Source organism: Nipponia nippon, unplaced genomic scaffold (genome assembly GCF_047370975.1).
Source record: "Nipponia nippon isolate SJK-2023a ecotype South Korea unplaced genomic scaffold, ASM4737097v1 scaffold_69, whole genome shotgun sequence".
Lineage (NCBI taxonomy): Eukaryota > Metazoa > Chordata > Aves > Pelecaniformes > Threskiornithidae > Nipponia > Nipponia nippon.
Genome location: NW_028262390.1, coordinates 109396 through 128667, shown reverse-complemented (window position 1 = coordinate 128667; position 19272 = coordinate 109396). Strand labels below are relative to the sequence as shown.

Genomic DNA, 19272 nt, shown 5'->3' with positions numbered 1-19272 from the left:
AGGCTCCCCACGCAACTCCAGACTCCCACCCTTAAGGACATCGCCTGCCATATCTGGAAGCCCTGGGATGTGTCCCCCACGTGGGACAGCCCTGCATATGTACCTCGGTGACCATTCACCATCTCCACTGTAACTAGAAACTTGAATCCAAACCTTGCTCTCTAACAGGTCGCAACATGACATTGAGCTCTTTGCTCCTGAGTCCAGGGAGCAACAGGCGCTTTTGGGGTGCAGTTGCTCATGACCACTCTTGGCAACAGCTTTGGAAGAGAAGTCGAGGCTTCAGGCACTGCACTGGGGAGAAGCCATTTATTAAAGAGCTGCTATGAGAGATTCAGCACTGACCCAGTGGTAGCCATACATAAATACATGCTACAGGCAAGACAGAGAAAGCTCAAAGAAGCAATAATGATAGTGATAACGATAATGATGATAATGACAATGAAAAAGATAATGATAATGACAAATATAGTGATGCTAATGATAATAGAAAACCTCACAAAGGAAAGGCCTGGAATGGTTTACCATGGGAGTTATTTGTGGAGACAGAAGGGAAGTTTATGCCTCCAGAAAAAAGCCCTTGAAATCACTTTTCTCAAGACATCTTTGAGCTCCTGGTTCCTCATGCTGTAGATGAGGGGGTTCACTGCTGGAGGCACCACCGAGTACAGCACTGTCACCACCAGATCCAGGGATGGGGAGGAGATGGAGGGGGGCTTCAGGTGGGCAAATATCCCAGTGCTGAGAAACAGGGAGACCACAGCCAGGTGAGGGAGGCACGTTAGAAAGGCTTTGTGCCGTCCCTGCTCAGAGGGGATCCTCATCACGGCCCTGAAGATCTGCACATAGGACACCACAAGGAAAACAAAACACCCAAATGCGAAACAGACACTCACCAGAATAAGCCCAACTTCCCTGAGGTAGGCATCTGAGCAGGAGAGCTTGAGGATCTGGGGAATTTCACAGAAGAACTGGTCCAGGACATTGCCTTGGCAGAGGGGCAGTGAGAATGTATTGGCAGTGTGCAACAGAGCATAGAGAAACCCAGTGCCCCAGGCAGCTGCTGCCATGTGGACACAAGCTCTGCTGCCCAGCAGGGTCCCGTAGTGCAGGGGTTTGCAGATGGCCACGTAGCGGTCATAGGCCATGACAGTGAGAAGAAAATACTCTCCTCCAATGAAGAAGAGAAAGAAAAAGACCTGTGCAGCACATCCCAAGAAGGAGATGGCCCTGGTGTCCCACAGGGAATTGGCCATGGCTTTGGGGAGAGTAGTGGAGATAGATCCCAGGTCAAGGAGGGAGAGGTTGAGGAGGAAGAAGTACATGGGGGTGTGGAGGCAGTGGTCCCAGGCTATGGCGGTGATGATGAGGCCGTTGCCCAGGAGGGCAGCCAGGTAGATGGCCAGGAAGAGCCAGAAGTGCAAGAGCTGCAGCTCCCGCGTGTCTGCAAACGCCAGGAGGAGGAACTGGGTGATGGAGCTGCCATTGGACATTTGCTTCCTCTGGGCACTGGGCACTGTCCAAAAAGGAATAGACAGCGACAGGTTAGGAGAATCTTCTCTCGAAAATCCCATGCCATTTCTCATTGAAATCCCCCTCCCTGAGCTGAATGAGTACTGAGTCAGCTCAGTCCCCAACCCTGTCAATTGAATGATATGGCGCCTCACAGTTGTAAATACAGCTTGGACACCTAGTTCCCATGAAGACACCTCCATTGAAGGACCCCCCAGTCATAGTTAGAAGAGAAGCTGACCTGCAGCTCCACCTCAACCCCAGAGAACAAGAGCATCACTGACAGGGAGGGAATCAAGGAAGGATACTGCTACGCTCAAAAAAAAACCCAAAGAATGAAGCAAGGAGAGGAAGGCAGAGAGGCATGCAGGGAAGCCTTCTCCATACCCAGCTGTGCTCTCCACCTCACAGACACAAGCACACATCAATATTAATTGTAGGACCCATGTGCTTCTTTTCGGGAGGTCCAGCTGTGGAGGAGGTAACTCCTGCCCTGGACCCTGGGGCCATAGGGACAGAGGCTCTTCTGGGTGGGAGAGGAGACCAGGGAGTTGCTCCAGGGAAGGCATCTGCAGTGCAGGGGATGGCAGAGAGGTGCCTGAATCCCCACCTTCCCATGGCAGTTTTGGGAGCAGATCCCTTTCACTCCCTGCCCACGTCTCTGGTGCCTGGAGCTGTCCCTGCCAGGGGCTGGTTCTCTGTCCCCACATCTCCTCCCTGTCCCTGCTCAAACAGCCAGTCCCCCCCACTGTGTGCTCAGCTCTGCCCTGCAGACCGCTCCTGGCAGCAGGGCACTGCCTGAAGATATTTCTGTGCCTGCAGGGGCTGAGGAGCAGCTCAGACAAGTGCTAATGAGAACTGGGGTCTCCATGCCTTTTCCACAAGGCAGAAGGAAATTCCCATCTCCCACTGCCCACCCAGCCACCTTCTCCTTCAGGTAAATGCTGCCTCAATGTTCTTCTTCAAAAGGACCCTCTGCAAATATCCTGGGGATGATCTGGAGCTGTGAGCAGCCCTGGCCCATGCAGCACCCTCTCAACAGCAGAACCTGCCGAGGGTTGCTGCTTCCACCCACAGCTTCTCCCTAGATTGCTGTGGGGAGCTCCCTGGGCAGGCTGAGAGCTGACCCTGGCAGGCGGCAGGGTCCCTGCCCCAGCACAGAATCACTGCTCTGGAGGACACCCCTCTCCACTGCACCAACCATGGGATGTGCCAGCTCTAGGAGATCCCTCCAGGATACTCAAGTGCATTGCCCTGCAACCAGAGCCTTACCGTGTCAAGGGCTGTGGAGATTTCTGCTCCAGTGAGCTCTGTGCACCTTCCCACTCACGTCTGCCTTTACCCTCTCTCTGCCTGGCTCCTCACCCCTCGGTGCCCCCAGGCAGTGCCTTCAGCCCTGCTGTGCTTTGCAGAGGAGCTGCTCCTGGGCAGAGCTGTCTCTCTGTAGGGCTGCCCACTTGCCAGGAGCTCCCTCCAGCCCAGGAGCCCAGCCCAGCTCAGCAGCAGAGGCCCAGCCCAAGGCAGCACTTTCCCTGCCCCTCTGGGCTCCCTCCAGGTGTCCCTGGGGCTCCAGGGGAACCTGCTGTGAAACAGGCTGAAGGAATCACTCATGTTCCCCCTCTCAGCTGGGGAGAGACACTCCTTTCCAGCTGTGTCATTTCTGTCAGAGTTAGGTCTAAGAATCGCCTTCTTTTGTTCGGGTATGAGACCAGTCACCCAGACAGGGACAGGGCAGCTGCTCACTTTAATGGCCAAATACCGGCCTGTGGTGCTAGCTCAGATGCCAAAGCTGCCCAGCACAAGGGCATCTGACGAGGGCATCTTAGGACCTATCGGACAGCAATCCCCGTTCAGAGCTGGTCACTAACAGACACCTCTAATGGCATCTCAGACAGATTTGGGGCTTAGGAGCAAGCTACTGAATGCCACCACTGCAGGGAAGCAGTGCCTGTCCCACGTCTAGCCGTTAGATGCATGGGGCAGTGCATGAGTACGAGGCACACCACAGCAGGGTCTCCACTCATGTGCCAACACTTTCAAATGCTGCTGATGCTTCTTACCCCCATCCTTTGTTCACCTCCTTGATGGTACAATCAAGGAACAGGTGAATGATTTTCACACCGTGCCTGGATAACAGGATGTCCACAGTCAAGGATATTTTCAGCAGCAATCTGCCCTTCTTGGCGATCAGCTTCACCTCCACCACAGCCTCTCTGGGCTGCGGTGACATTGCAGACAGCAAAGCCCTCTCCTGTCAGGGCCGCACAGTCCAAACCTGTTTCTCTCTGGCATTGGGGAGCACAGGGTTTGCTCACCTTGTGGGCCCCTCATTTCATCCTCACATTGCCATCTGCATGCCTCTGCTCTGAAGCAAAGTCTTTGCTTGCACAGGATCTTGGGCGCAAGATCTGTGACAAGTCTGAGGTTGGCCCTGGTGGCACCAAGCTGAGGGGCTGCAGCCCAAATGCGCACCAATGGCCTCAGCCTGGGGCACAGACAGGAGGAGCTGGAGCCCTGTGTGCTGTCACAGAGCTGTGACATTGATGTAAATACCTGCTGAGGTGTGGTGGGGCAGGTCAGAAACCTTAAGGTTCTGTGATGCATGGATAGAGGCTGTTCAGAGGAGAGAGGTGGGGAAGATCAGGAGGGGGATGCCCTCAGTGGGAGGGAGCTGCCTGGATGGATGGAGGTCCCCTATGGGATGGGCAGCAGATTGGGTGAGCTCTTGTGGGTGGGGGTCACAGGAGAGACCAGTTAGGGAGACATTGTGGTAGAAGCTAAATAGCTGGAAGCAGGTGAGGAATAGGACAAAGTCTTACTTAAGCAATGGGAGGAAGTCCATTGACCCCACATCACCCCTGGGGACTCTAATCACCCTGACGCTCACGAGAAGGCGAAACTGCAGCGTGCAAACAGTCCCAGAGGTTTCTTCTGGTTCCTGGGGCCAGCTTCTTAGCCCAGCTGCCAGATGGGCCAACAGAGGTGATGCTCACCTGGATCTGGTACTTGCAAACAGGGAAAAGTGGATCAGGGATGTGAAATCCAGTGTCAGTCTGACCTGAGCTACGCTGTGGGCATACTGGTCTCCAGCCACAGCCATGGGCACAGCCGTGCCTGGCCATGGACCTCATTGGGTCTGACTCGCAGACGCACTTCCCAGCTTGAGCCATTATGGATGCACAATGGCACAACACCCTGTCCCTCCAAGTGCCAGGCTCCGGCCGATACACAAAGGCCCAGCACAGCCATGGCACCGCAGTGCTTGTAGAACCAGGCCCTGGAGGTGCTCACCAGGCCAGGGCCAAAGGTGGGCAGCTGGAGGGGAGTCCCTTGAACGCTTTCAAACAATCAAGGTTTGTAGCAAAATTAACCTGAATTACACCTGTGAAATTCAGCCGTATACGGACTGAAAAAGACCTCCTCTCTCCTTCTTCTTCTTTTCTTCTCATCACTTGGCTATATTTAAGAGGAGAGCAAATTGAAGAAGGTGATGCTTCTGGGTGCCAATGAGTGAAAGCGGGGAAGTGAGGCAACACATGCACAATGATGGAAAAGTTTTGCTAGTTCAAAGCTCTTCTCTTCAGATCCTATCTCTGAAGCCTGAAATCCGCAGCAGAGAACCTTCCTTTCCGCAATTAAGTTGAGATTCCCCCAGCTGTCTTGGCTGTGTCCCCTCCCAACTTCTTGCCCACTCCCAGCCTACTCACTGGCAGGGCAGCCTGGGAAACAGACAAGGCCTTGACCCAGTGTCAGCACAGTTCAGCAATCGCTAAACCATCGTTGTGTTATCAATCTGTTTTCATCACAAATCCAAACCATAAAACCATACGAGCTGCTATGATTAAAATTAACTCTATCCCAACCAAAACCAGTGGAGGACCAAAAGGGGAGGTGCTCCCAATACCTGTCTTCAGGGAGCTGGTCAAATGCCTTGTCTCTGATTCTCTAACCGTGGCTTAGATGCCTGGCTCCTCTTTAGAGCCTTTTCATGAATACCAACATTTAGGGAGCAACCTGGTCTGACCTCAGAGCTGGCCTTGCTGGGAGCTGCACAGTGGACTAGAGATCGCTTGAGCTGCTTTCTTCTCTGAATCTTCCTCTGAGCCTGATAGAGACACCCTCACCTTCAACTGAATCCCTTCATCTAGGGCATACTGCAAGGCACAGGCTGCTGGTGGAAGTGTGGGTAGGAAAGGGAGTGCTGGAGGTCTCCAGCCTGGCCTCCTGCCCAAAGGGTAACTACCACCAACCCCGTGGTCAGGCTGGTGGCACTTTTGGGAGCTGAGACCTGAAAACCTCCCAGGGTGGGGATCACAGAGGCACTCTGGGTGTCCTGCTGCAGTGCAGCACCACACTCCTAGGTTTTTTATTACTTTTCCTGTTGCCCTGTGTGAATCTCCCAAGAGGCAGTTTGGGGCTGTTGCCCATGCCATACCATTTCTGACAGCACAAGAGAGGTTTTTTCCATCATCTCTCCATGCAGACGTAGGATGCTGTTGGGTTTTCCTCAGGACGCCCTTCAGCAGCAGGCTCAAGAGGCTCCGTTCCCTCACTGTCTCCACACAGCTCATGTAATTAGGCCCCTAACACCATCCCTGCTGCCCTTGTCTCGATCCTCTCCAGCTTCTGCCCATTCCTCCAGAACTGGGAGACCACTGGCTTGTATGGCATCCATGGTCATGCCCCGGCCCTTTTGCTCAGGGCCACTCCTCACCCAGTCAGGTTGCAGCCCACACTGCTGCAGGGTTATTCTGTCCCTGGTGCACAGCTTGTCCCTTCTCCTTGATCTTCGGGAGGGTTTTGGGGGTTTTTTGGCCACATCCCCAAGTGTGCCTGGGTCCCTCTGGACTGGAGCTCTCTTGTGCCAGCATTTATGGTATGTTTGCAGATGGCTCATCCTCATTTGTGCTTCTACCAGGGTAACAGCACGAGGCATTGCAGGACACTACAGGTAAAGAAAAAGCAGGACTTGTTTACTGGAATGGCTGCCCAAGGCAGAAAGCATCACAAAACCCACATCAGAAACAACAAAGGAGGACACAAACCCAGAAGAGGCTAGCCAGTGCAGAAAGGGCTAACAGGGTAGGCGGTTCTTTACAGGGAGTATGAGGATGGTAAAAAAGATGACCTTGAGAGGAGGGCAAGAGGCAACCAGGACATGAAAGGTGAAGCAAAGGATGGGATCAGGGCTGTCTGGGGGTACCTGTGAGGCAGCCCTGTCCCGGATGGGAATGACTTCCACAGTCAGGGAGACCCTGAGTGCATTCCTTAACATTGACAACATGAAGGAGAAGGAACAACAGCATTGTTCAGGCTGGAAGGGAATTTGGGTGGTGTCTAGACTAACTTGCTGCTCCAAGCAGGGTCACACCAGGTTACCAAGGGGTTTGGTCCATTTGGGTGTTGAAGAGTTGCAGGGATGGAGCCAGAGCACAGCCTGGGAAACAACTTCCAGTGCTTGGCTGTCCTCCTGTTGCAAAAGTTGCTCCCCATAGCTAACCTGACTCTCTCTTGTCTCAGCCCCTTGCCTCTTGTCCTCCTGTCTTGCACCCCAGTGATGAGCCTGACTGTCTTCTTGAAACATCCCTGTATCACCATAGGCAATGCCTCTCTTGCATTGTGTGGGGTCAAACCCTGAGAAAGTATTCTGCATGTGGCCTAACAAGTGCTGAGCAGAGGCGGAGAATCACTTCCCCTGCCTGTGCTCCTGCTCATACAGCCCAGGAGGCTCTTGGCCTTCCTTGCCGATAGCTCTTCTTTGGCCTAATGTAACCCAGGGACCACCAGAGCATTTAACACAGAGCTGCAACCCAGCCAGCAGCCCCGAGCCTATGCCACTGCAGGGGCTTAGTCCACTCCAGGACAGGCCTTTGGATCTGTCCTTGCTGGACACCATGAGGCTCCTGTTGGTCCATTCCTCCTGCCTGTCTGTATCCTTTGGGATGGCAGCCATGCCCTCCAGTGTCTCAGCTACTCCCCTCGCTTTGGTGTCACCTGCAAACTCTATGAGAAAGCATTCTTTCATCTCCTCCAGATCAGGAAAACCATGTGAAAGAGGGCAGGTTGCAGGACAGACCCCTGCCGGACTCTGCAGTGAGAGGCCTTCAGGCAGAGTATCACCCATTTACCGTGGCCCTCCGAGCCCAAACATGCAATCAGTTTTTGATCCATCTACTTACCCACCCAGACAGACCATAATATCATAACACAGATGAAAGCATATCCTGGGGCATAGTGTTAAAAACCTTGCTTAAGTCCAGGTAAATGGCATCCACTGCTCTCCCCTCACCCAGAAATACAACCCTTTCATCTCAGAAAGCAGCACAGATGGTCAGGCATGATCTCCCTGAGTAAATCCAGTCACCTTCTCTTTCAGAAACCCAGAAATGGGAACCAAGAGGACACGCTCTGGGACACACGCCTCAACCAAAGGAGGGTGAACAGCCTGTAGTTCCCCAGCTCATCCTTGGGGCCTTTTTGAAAGATGCATGCAATGTTTGCTTTTTGCAAGTCCTCGGGGAGTTCCCCTGATGACCTGCCCAAAGTGACACAGAGCAGTGTCACTGTGACTTTCTGCCTGCTCTCTCAGCACCCTTGGATGGAGTCCCTCCAGTCCCATGGACAGGTAAAGAGTTGAGTTTGCTCAAGTGACCCCTGACTTGATCCCCACCCGCTGCTCGTTGTTCTCCATGGGTTCTGCCTCAAGGCAAAAAGGCCTGGGAGACCTTGCTGACGAAGACTGAGCCAAAGGCCACATATTGTATCTCAGACCTGTCTACACCTGCTCTTGCTAAATTCTGCAGTGGCCCCACAGAGTCTGTTTTTTTCCCTCTTTAACTGTAACTTCAGCAGTAACAGCTCATCTTGGTGCCACTGAACTCCCTTATGAGAGTCCACTGAATATCCGCATGGACCACGGCTGTGCTTGCAGGAGGCTGTCCTTAAAGACCAGCTGTGCTGAGCTCTGCTGCCTATCGGTCCTCCTGCTCATGAGATCCCTCCTGAAGGTCCCCAGCACAGGCCACAGTCTGCCCCTCTGAGGTCCCAACAGCCCATATACGCGATGGCTTTTCTGCATAGCAGAGATGTGCTTGGAGTGTATGGTAGATGGATCATATGGGAAATAATGATATGAGATGCAGATGGAGATGCTGAGGTAGCTGACAGGAGGTGCCTGCAGAGTGAGCAAAGCCTGCTCTCACCAGTGCCAGAGATAAGCAGAGCAGGGCTGTGCAGCTCTGAAAGGAGACCACAAGACATTACAGTCAGTGTAGATCTAGGAAATACAGCTGAGGGAGAAGAGAAAGAGAGAGGCTTAGCCTTTGCTATGGCAGATGCCTCAGTTTGGTCAGAGGAATATCTCTGTGGGCTGCCCTGAACATACTGACCACGGACAGGATTCTTTGACAGCATCTGCTGTCATTTCAGTTGGCCAAAGGAATTCCCCAACGGCCTCCAAGATGATGCCCCCAGACACCACCCTGTCCCTCACAATTGTTCCATTACAGCTTGCAGTCACCTGCACAGGCCTTGGACCATCTGTGGCACCTCAAATGGCACCAGGTGTTTCCACCTGAGCGATCCACTCCTGGCCTCCATCTCCATTAACCAGCGTGGCAGCTTAAACAAAGAGCTCACACCTATTTTGTGCATTCTGAGCTGAGCCAAGAGGAATCCCAGCTCATGTGGGTCTGTGGGGTGCATGGGACAAGCTGAATGCCCCTCCAGCTTCAGGGCTACTGCTGAGAGCTGAGATGCCTGCACTGACTCAGTGTCATGCTTTAGCCCCAGGCAGCAACTAAGCACCACACAGCCGCTCGCTCACTGCCCCCCAGCAGGATGGGGGAGAGAATCGGAAGAGCAAAACTGAGAAAACTCTTGGGTTGAGATAAAGACAGTTGAATAGGGAAAGCAAGAGCTGTGCACGCAAGCAAAGCAAAGCAAGGAATTCATTCACTACTTCCCATTGGCAGGCAGGTGTTCAGCCATCTCCAGGAAAGCAGGGCTCCATCACATGTAACCATTATTTGGGAAGACATATGCTGTAACTCAAAACATCCCCCCAATTATTCTTCTTCCCCCAGCTTTGTACACTGAGCATGACGTCATATGGTGTGGCATAGCCCTTTGGCCAGTTGGGGTCAGCTGTCCCGGCTGTGTCCCCTCCCAGATTCTTGTGCAACCCCAGCCCGCTGACTGGTGGGGTGGTGTGAGAAGCACAAAAGGCCTTGACTCTGTGGAAGCACTGCTCAGCAGTAACAAAAACATCCCTGTATTATCAACACTGTTGCCAGCACAAACCCAAAACATTGCCCCATCCCAGCTACTGTGAAGAAAATTAACTCAGCCCCAGCCAAAACCAGCACACTGACCTGAATCCCTGCCCCACACAGGTGGAAATGATCCCCTGCCTGTCACTGCCAGCCTCTCCTGCCTGACAATGGGACAGGGATATAAGTGTCCAGAGGGGAACATTGACACCTCCCATAGACCCGTGCACTCCGGTAGAGCAATTCCCACTGCAGGAATTGGTCTGCCCATGTTTGGAGAGGTGATTACTTCCATCTGCTTTGAATTGTGTTCCCCATGCAGGACCCTGCTGCCTTTCAGGAGCTGTCAGCCCTGGAGGCCCAGGGACACCTGGAGGGAGCCCAGAGGGGCAGAGAAAGTGCTGCCTTGGGCTGGGCCTCTGCTGCTGAGCTGGGCTGGGCTCCTGGGGTGGAGGGAGCTCCTGGCAAGTGGGCAGCCCTGCAGAGAGACAGCTCTGCCCAGGACCAGCTCCTCTGCAAAGCACAGCAGGGCTGAGGGCACTGCCTGCAAGCACCGATGGGGAGAGGAGCGAGGCAGAGAGAGGGTAAAGACAGCCAGGAGTGGGAAATTGCATAGAGTGATGGAGGAGAAATCTTCACAGCCCTTGACACAGTAAGTCTTTGGCTGCAGGGCACAGCCTGGAGGGATCTCCTAGAAGTGGCACATCAGCATGGCAGGAATGGAGGAGAAGGTTGTGCTCCAGAGCAGGGCTTCCTTGCTGCACCATCAGAGGGACAGGGCATGATGGCTGCCTTCTGCCAGGGACAACTGCAGAGTGTGAAGGTGGGTGTGCAGCCAGGGGTGCCCAGGGCCGTCCTTCAGAGCAGGGTCCCTGCACCCCAGGGTCTGTGTGCTGGGGCAGGGACTCTGCTGCCTGGCAGGGTCAGCACTCAGCCTGCCCAAGGAGCTGCCCATGGTGCTGTGGGGAGAAGCTGTGGGTGGAAGGAGCAGCCATTGGCAAGGTAGGTCAGGATCTTCCTGCTGTCAACAGGGTTGCTGTGTGGCTGAGGGCTGCTCACAGCTCCAGATCACCCCCAGGACATTTGCAGAGGGTCCTTTTGAAGAAGAACACTGAGAAAACCTGAAAGGGAAGGAGTCTGTGCTTTGAGTTTTCTCCTCATGGTCGCCTGGGTGGGCAGTGGGAGATGGGAATTTGTCTCCCTTGTGGAAAAGGCACACAGACTCCAGTTCTCATTAGCACTTGTCTGAGCTGCTCCTTAGCTGCTGCAGACACAGAGATGCCAGGAGGGCTCTGCGGGTCAGAGTTGAGCACACAGCGGGTGGGATGGGGTCTGTGAGCTATTACATGAAAGAGACCTGGGGATAGAGAACCAGCTCCTGGCAGGGACAGCTTCTGGCACCAGAAACAGAGGCTTGGGCAGGGAGTGAGCAGGAGCTGCTCCCAGAAATGCCATGGGAGGGGGGATTTGGGCACCTCCCTGCCACCCCCTGCAGTGCAGACACCCTCTCTGGAGCAACCCCCCTGGTCTCCTCTCCCACCCAGCAAAGCCTGTTCCCCCAAGGCCATGGGATCCAGGGCATGAGTCACATCCTTGGCAGCTGGACCTCCAGTCGAGGAGAAGTGCATGTGTCCTACAGTTAACACAGAACAACACAGACAAAAGTAACTGCCCTCCAGTGTCACTGTCAGTGAGGTGGAGAGCAAAACAGGGTAAGGAGAAGGCTCCACAGCATTCCCATCTGCCTTTCTCTTCTTGCTTTGGTTTTTTTTGGAGCATTGCAGTTTTTTTCCCTGTTTCCCCACATTTCTATTGTGCTTTTGCTCTCTCTGTTGAGGTGAGGCTGCAGGTCAGCTTCTGTTCTGACACCAGCGCTCAGGGTCCTGCCCTGGAGGTGTCTTCATGGGAACTTGGTGCCTAAGCTGTGAGGCACCATGTCATTCAGTTGGTAGCGTTGAAAAATTTCCTGACACATTCCTCATTCAGCACATGGAGGGGGATTGCGATGAGAAATGGCGTGGGCTTTACCTCTAAGAAGTCTCCCCTAACTTGTCATTGTGTTTTCCTTCTTCGACAGGTCCCCATGCCCACAGAGAACAAACGTCCAACAGCAGCTCCATCACCCAGTTCCTCCTACTGGCATTGGCAGACACACAGGGGCTGCAGCTCTTGCACTTCTGGCTCTTCCTGGCCATCTACCTGGCTGCCCTCCTGGGCAACGGCCTCATCATCACCGCCATAGCCTGCGACCACCGCCTCCACACCCCCATGTACTTCTTCCTCCTCAACCTCTCCCTCCTTGACCAGGGCTTAATCTCCACCACTGTCCCAAAGACCATGGCCAATGCCCTGTGGGACACCAGGGCCATCTCCTGCCTGGGATGTGCTGCACAGCTCTTTTTCTTTCTCTTCTTGGTTGTAGGGGAGTATTTTCTTCTCACTGTCATGGCCTATGACCGCTACGTGGCCATCTGCAAACCCCTGCACTACGGGACCCTGCTGGGCAGCAGAGCTTGTGTCCACATGGCAGCAGCTGCCTGGGGCAGTGGCTTTCTCCATGCTGTGCTGCAGACATCTAATACATTTTCCCTACCCCTCTGCCAAGGCAATGCCCTGGACCAGTTCTTCTGTGAAATTCCCCAGATCCTCAAGCTCTCCTGCTCAGATGCCTACCTCAGGGAAGTTGGGCTTATTCTGGTGAGTGTCTGTTTCGCATTTGGGTGTTTTGTTTTCCTTGTGGTTTCCTATGTGCAGATCTTCAGGGCCGTGATGAGGATCCCCTCTGAGCAGGGACGGCACAAAGCCTTTTCCACATGCCTCCCTCACCTGGCCGTGGTCTCCCTGTATGTCAGCACTGCCATGTCTGCCTACCTCAAGCCCTCCTCCATCTCCTCTCCAGTTCTAAATCTGGTGGTGGCAGTTCTGTACTCTGTGGTGCCTCCAGCAGTGAACCCCCTCATCTACAGCATGAGGAACAAGGAGCTGAAGGGTTCTGTGAAGAAACTTTTGACTGGATGCTGTTAATCGGCAAGAAACTGCCCATCTTCTTTTGCAAATCTCATTGCGCTTGTAATGTAACTCATTCTAGGCTGAGACTTTGTTGGGTAGTTTGTTTTTGGCTTTTCTTACTTGTAATAATGCTGTCCACAAACAAAGTGCTTGTCTTCATCTGTTTCAATATCCACCTGTTTTTTGTGATCCAGACTGTGTAAATGAGGAGCCGTGCTCTCTGTGTGTTTAAACAAAATAAAGGACCCTTCAGCAGCTTGTTTATCTGAGATCCTTCCCCTCAGACCTTTGTAAAGCTGCAGGTGGAGTACCTTGGTGCAGAGGTGGAGAGGAAAAACAGCCCTGGCACAGCAGCACTGCCAGGGAGCACCAGTTCTTGGTCTTTCCCAAGCTGCTCTCTTTCCACTTCCACACTCTCCTTCTCAGCCCTTGTGTTGCTGCACGGTCGGAGTGCTCTGGCAGCTTGGTCACAGTCCTGTGGTGCGGCAGTCCTGTGACCGCAGGCAGGGACAGGCAATGGGCACCTCTGTGACAGAGCTGGCCTCCAAAATAGCATTTCAGATTAGCTATTAGGAAAAATTTCTTCATGGAGAGAATGGTTAGGCATTGGAACAGACTGCCCAGGGAAGTGGTACAATCACAGTCCTTGGAAGTATTCAGAAAACCTGTGGATATGGATATGGTGCTTAAGGACATGGTTTAGAGGTGGACCAGGCAGTTAGGTTAAGAGGTTGGACTCGACGATCTCAGAGGTCCTTTCCAACCTGAACGCTTCTATGATTCTATGAAAAAGGATCTTCTGAGGGCAGTGCCTGAAGGCTTAGGTCTTCTTTCAAAGTGGCTCTAGAGAACATGCCCAGAGAAGTGCCCAGGAGAGGAAAACCCTTGTGAACAGCTCAAGTGTGTGAGTGTGCAGCTTTGGGGCACACAGCAGTGTCATGGACGCTCATGGGAGACTTCAGTCCTTGGCACCCAAGAATGTCTCCTTGCACAGCCAGGCCTCCTGGGAGAGACGTGAAGGACCAGCAGAGCAGGCTCTGGTCTGTGCCCATGTGCGCTGGACACCCCATCCAAAGCACACACCATACGGGCTGCTATGAAGAAAATTAACCCTATCCCAGCCACAGCCAGTACACCGAAGCTCCCCTCCCATGGCATTCCTGGTAGCAGTTCCGTCTCACTCCCTGCCCAGCGTAGACCAACCGCCTGCAATACAAATGGGGTCACCAAATGAACTCCTCCCGAGCCTTGCACAAGCAGGCAAAGAGCAAAGCGGTGCCTCAGGGAGGTCCTCCCCTCACACATCTCGATGTGCTTCCTCAACCAGTGTTTTTTGGATCCATGGATAGTGAATGGTGAAACATGGCCATCCCCTGAGGATGAGATGGAAAGCCTTGAGAGCTTCTGTACTTAATAAGTACTGCTTGTTCTTAAGCAAACAAATCTAAACCAATTGAGTACGGTGTAAATATCATTCAAGAACATGCCCATACCTTACACCAAATAGCTCAAGAACAATCTCTGCTCAGGGGTCTGTCAGCTGACTGCGCATGGCTCTGCTCTTAGGTACCACATCTCGGAGCTTGGGCACAGCGCAGTTTAAGGATCTTAGCTGTGAGGCAAGGGTAAACTGCTGAGCGCAGATAGCCAGGTAAAAATCCTGAGAAGAGCCATGAGCAGGATGCCCTCAGGAGAAGGAGAATAAAAAGGAACCTGTGTTTGGCAAACGCAGGGGAACATCTGGACCTCAGAAGGTCATGTTTGAACAACCAGACTGCACATGCAGAACAACACTGGATGACTGAGAATACTTGCAAGGAACTGAACGTGATTGGAGAGGACTAAAGAGTGTGTGTGTGTGCTATTGGATGATTAAGCTTAGCTGTATATACACCTTTCAAGCCGTATATGAACTCTTGAAAAATCCAAAATGGTACCTTCCTTCCCTATGGAGAACTGGTCTCACGATCATGCAATAAACCTTTTGCAATTCTACTCTTGTGTCCCTTTCCTCCTGAGCTGACGAATGTTCCAACTTGCTTTTGCGACAGTGCCCCAGTTTAGCTGGGACACCTCATGTGCAGGAAAAAATATTGACCCTTGTAATTCTGTACTTTGCATCCTAGCCTCTCTCCTCAGTGTGCACGTGGCAGTTGGAAATTTTCCTAACAGAAGCAACTGATTGCCACCACTGCAGTGTGGCAAGGTCTGTCCCCTGTCAATCCAGCAGATGTAGGGCAGTCCAGGAACACAAGGCACAGAGCACTGCGGTCTCCACTTGTGTGCCTGCACACTGTCCTATGTGCAGGTCTTCAGGGCCATGCTGAGGATCCCCTGTGAGCAGGGACGGCACAGAGCCTTTTCCGCGTACCTCCCTCACCTGGTCGTGGTCTCCCTGTTCGTCAGCACCGGTGTGTCTGCCTACCTGAAGCCCCCCTCCATCTCCTCCCCTGTTCTAAATCTGGTGGTATCATTTCGGTATTCAGTGGTGCCTCCAGCAGTGAACCCCCTCATCTACAGCATGAGGAACCAGGAGCTCAAGGATGCCCTCTGGAAACTGGCCCAGCAGACGTTGTTTTACCAACATAACCTGCCTCCCCTTCTCTGCCCATTTCCCAGAGTTTCTCTTACAGCAGGAGACTACTGTTTTCCCTCATGATAATCATACATCTAGATATTTTTCTGTTTGGTTTTTTTTTTTTTTTTTTTAATAGTGGTTCTCTTGAGGCTTGATCCTGTTGTGTCTCACCCTTGTGCAACATAGTGTCAAATGTGACCTGTCCAATTGCAGCTCTTCAATAAAACAGAATCTCGCAGTTCCAGAGACTGAAGGCTGGGCTCTTTCTCCAAAGCTGCTGCCAAGAAAATGTCCAAGGAATTAGTCTTTTAAAGAGTCTGTTCTTCTTGTGTTCTCAGTGTTTTGGGGTTAGGTTCATGGCACTATTGGGTTCCACTGGACCAAATGCTCTGGGTTTAAAAACTCTCTTCTTGGTGTCCACTGTCAGGGCAGATGGTCTGTGAGCTCCCCATTCTGTCCTCAGGTTTCTTCATGTATGACAGGAGTGATGGCATATACCAGACTCTCTGGAAATGAATTTGGAGGGGTGAGGAGAGGAGAGGATGCGGACTCACCACATGCCCTGGGGTTGGAATGAATGGAGGCTCAGAAGGTGAAACACCCTCAGTGGTGAAGTCCCCCAAAAGCAAAACACTAAATTGAGGTAGGCACAAACAAGGACTCTGCCATGGGAGTCAGTGGGAACCCAGGAGGCAGAGGGAAGGGAGACAGGATAAGGGGTAATGGTTTTAAAGTAAAGGAGGGTAGATTTAGACTGAACAAAGGAAAAAAAAATTCACAATGAGGGTGGTGAAACACTGAAATGGGTTGCCCAGAGTGCTGGTAGATACTCCATCCTTGGTAACATTCAAGGACAGGCAGGATGGGGCTGTGAGCAACTTGATCTAGTTGAAGATGTCCCTGCTCATTGCAGAGGGGTTGGGCTAGATGACCACTAAAGGTCCCTCACCACCCAAACCATTCTGTGATTCTATGAATACTATGACCAAGACTAGAGGGGGCCCTGCCTCGAGCCAGGTGGAGGAAAGGGACAACCGGATTTACTTGACTGTGTGGATTCGATGGCCTTGCACAGCAGAAACATAGAATCATAGAATCATAGAATCGTCAAGGTTGGAAAAGACCCTTAAGATCACTGAGTCCAACCGTTAACCTAACACTGCCAAGTCCATCTATACCATGTCCTCGAGCATCACATCTATCTAGTCTTTAAATACCTCTAGGGATGGAGACTCAACCACTTCCCTGGGTAGCCTGTTCCAATGCTTGACCACCCTCTCGGTGAAGAAGTTTTTCCTAATATCTAACCTAAACCTCCCCTGGCGCAGCTTGAGGCCGTTTCCTCTCGTCCTATCACTCGTTACTAGGGAGAAGAGGCCGACCCCCACCTCGCTACAACCTCCTTTCAGGTAGTTGTAGAGAGCAATAAGGTCTCCCCTCAGCCTCCTCTTCTCCAGACTAAACAGCCCCGGCTCCCTCAGCCGCTCCTCGTAAGACTTGTGCTCTAGACCCTTCACCAACTTCGTTGCCCTCCTCTGGACACGCTCCAGCACCTCAATGTCCTTCTTGTAGCGAGGGGCCCAAAAGTGAACACCGTACTCGAGGTGCGGCCTCACCAATGCCGAGTACAGGGGCACTATCACCTCCCTGGTCCTGCTGGTCACACTATTCCTGATACAAGCCAGGATGCCATTGGCCCTCTTGGCCACCTGGACACACTGCTGGCTCATGTTCAGGCAGCTGTCAACCAACACCCCCAGGTCCTTTTCTGCCACACAGCTCTCCAGCCACTCCTCCCCCAGCCTGTAGCGTTGCATGGGGTTGTTGTGACCGAAGTGCAGGACTTGGTACTTAGCCATGTTGAACCTCATACAGTTGGCCCCGGCCCATCGGTCCAGCCTGTCCAGGTCCCTCTGTAGGGCCTTCCTACCCTCCAGCAGATCGACACTTCCACCCAACTTGGTGTCATCTGCAAACGTACTGAGGGTGCACTCGATCCCCTCATCCAGATCATCAATGAAGATATTGAACAGGACCGGCCCCAGTACTGAGCCCTGGGGAACACCACTCGTGACTGGCCACCAAGTGGATTAACTCCATTTACCACCACTCTGGGCTCGGCCGTCCAGCCAGTGTTTATCCCAGCGTAGAGTGCACCCATCCAAGCCGTGTGCACCCAGCTTCTCCAGAATGCTGCGGGAGACAGTGACCCGCAGGAGTATAAGGTTCTAGTGGACATCGGTACACAGTGTACCCTAATCAAGCTATAAAGGGGCAGAACCCATCTGGATTTCTGGAGTGACAGGGGGATGACCACGGGACTGTAGGAAAGGAGTGCAGGTGCCTATTTGTAACAGACACCATGACTGAAGCAAGGGGAATCCCTCTGCCAAGGCAATTCTGTGGACCAGTTCTTCTGTGAAATCCCCCAGATCCTCAAGCTCTCCTGCTCAGATGCCGACCTCAGGGAGGTTGGGGTCCTTGTGGTCAGTGTCTGTTTAGCATTTGGGTGTTTTGTTTTCCTTGTGCAGATCTTCAGGGCCGTGCTGAGGATCCCCTCTGAGCAGGGTCAGCACAAAGCCTTTTCCACGTGCCTCCCTCACCTGGCCATGGTCTCCCTGTTTATCAGCACCTCATTTTTTGCCTACCTGAAGCCCCCTGCCACCTCCTCCCCATTCCTGGCTGTGGTGGTGGCAGTTCTGTACACTGTGGTGCCTCCAGCAGTGAACCCGCTCATCTACAGCATGAGGAACCAGGAGCTCAGGGATGTCCTATGGAATCTGGCCCAATGGATGCTGTTTCACTCGCAATAACCTGCCTTCCCTTCTCATCACATTTCCCAGAGTCTTTCTGTGTCAGATGTGGCATGCCCAATAGCAGCTCTTCAATAAAACGGAATCTCCCAGGTCCAGTGTCTGAAGGCTGGAGTCTTCCTCCAAAGCTGCTGCCAAGAAAATGTCCAGGGAAGTGGTTTTTTGAAGAGTCAGATCTCCTTGTCTTTTCAGCGTTTTGGGAGTTAAGCTCATGGTACTATTGCGTTCCACTGCACCAAATGTTCTGGATATAAAAGCTCTCTTCTTGGTGTCCAGTCGCAGGGGAGATGGTCCATGAGCTCCCATTCTCTCCTCAGGTTTCTTCATGTATGACAGGACTGATGGCATATACCAGACTCCCTGGAAATGAATTTGGAGGGGTGAGGAGAGGAGAGGATGGGGACCCACCACGTGCCCTGGAGTTGAAATGAATGGAGGCTCAGAAGGTGAAAGGCCCTCAGATTTGACACCCCCCCCAAAAGCAAAACATGAAGCTGGTGAAGCTGTTGAAGTGTCTAGAGCACAAGTCTTACGAGGAGCAGCTGAGGGAGTAGGGGTTGTTTAGTTTGGAGAAGAGGAGGCTGAGGGGAGACCTTATTGCTCTCTACAACTGCCTGAAAGGAGGTTGTACTGAGATGGGGCTCGGTCTCTTCTCCCAAGTAACAAGTCATAGGATAAGAGGAAATGGGCTCAAGTTGTGCCAGGGGAGATTTAGATTAGATATTAGGAGAAAATATCTTCCCAGAGAGAGTGGGTAGGCATTGGAAAAGACTGCCCAGGGAAGTGGTACAATCACAGTCCCTGGAAGTATTCAAAAAACATGTGGATGTGGTGCTTAGGGACATGGCTTAGAGGTGGACCAGGCAGTGAGGTTAAGAGGTTGGACTCGATGATCTCTGGGGTCCTTTCCCACCTTAATGATCCTATGATTCTATGATTAAACTGAGGTATGCAAAACAAGGACTCTGCCATGGGAGTCAGTAGGAGCCCATCAGGCAGAGGGCAGGGAGAGTGGAGAGATGCAGGAGCTGCCTGAGAAGCGCCAGGACTCTCATGCCGTCCTGGGCAGTGGGGCTGGTGGGAGCAGAGG

The 19272-nt window shown here is 52.7% G+C and overlaps 2 protein-coding genes across 2 annotated transcripts in view; one reads left to right on the top strand and one right to left on the bottom strand.

Annotated features, from left to right (window-relative positions):
• Positions 1-18182, top strand: part of LOC148051097 (olfactory receptor 14A16-like) — a 37964-nt gene extending 19782 nt beyond the window's left edge. The window contains exon 2 of the mRNA XM_087738382.1: positions 18080-18182. Coding sequence (XP_087594508.1) covers positions 18080-18182 — 103 coding nt within the window. The remainder of the gene's footprint in view (positions 1-18079) is intronic.
• Positions 534-1493, bottom strand: LOC148051098 (olfactory receptor 14A16-like). The gene has a single exon (XM_087738386.1). The coding sequence runs from the start codon at positions 1491-1493 to the stop codon at positions 534-536; it is 960 nt and encodes a 319-aa protein (XP_087594512.1).
• Positions 18183-19272: the final 1090 nt, after the last annotated feature.

Bases quoted from the DNA above. Each gene is read 5' to 3' on its own strand.
- LOC148051098 (XM_087738386.1), bottom strand. From the start codon at position 1,493: ATGTCCAATGGCAGCTCCATCACCCAGTTCCTCCTCCTGGCGTTTGCA.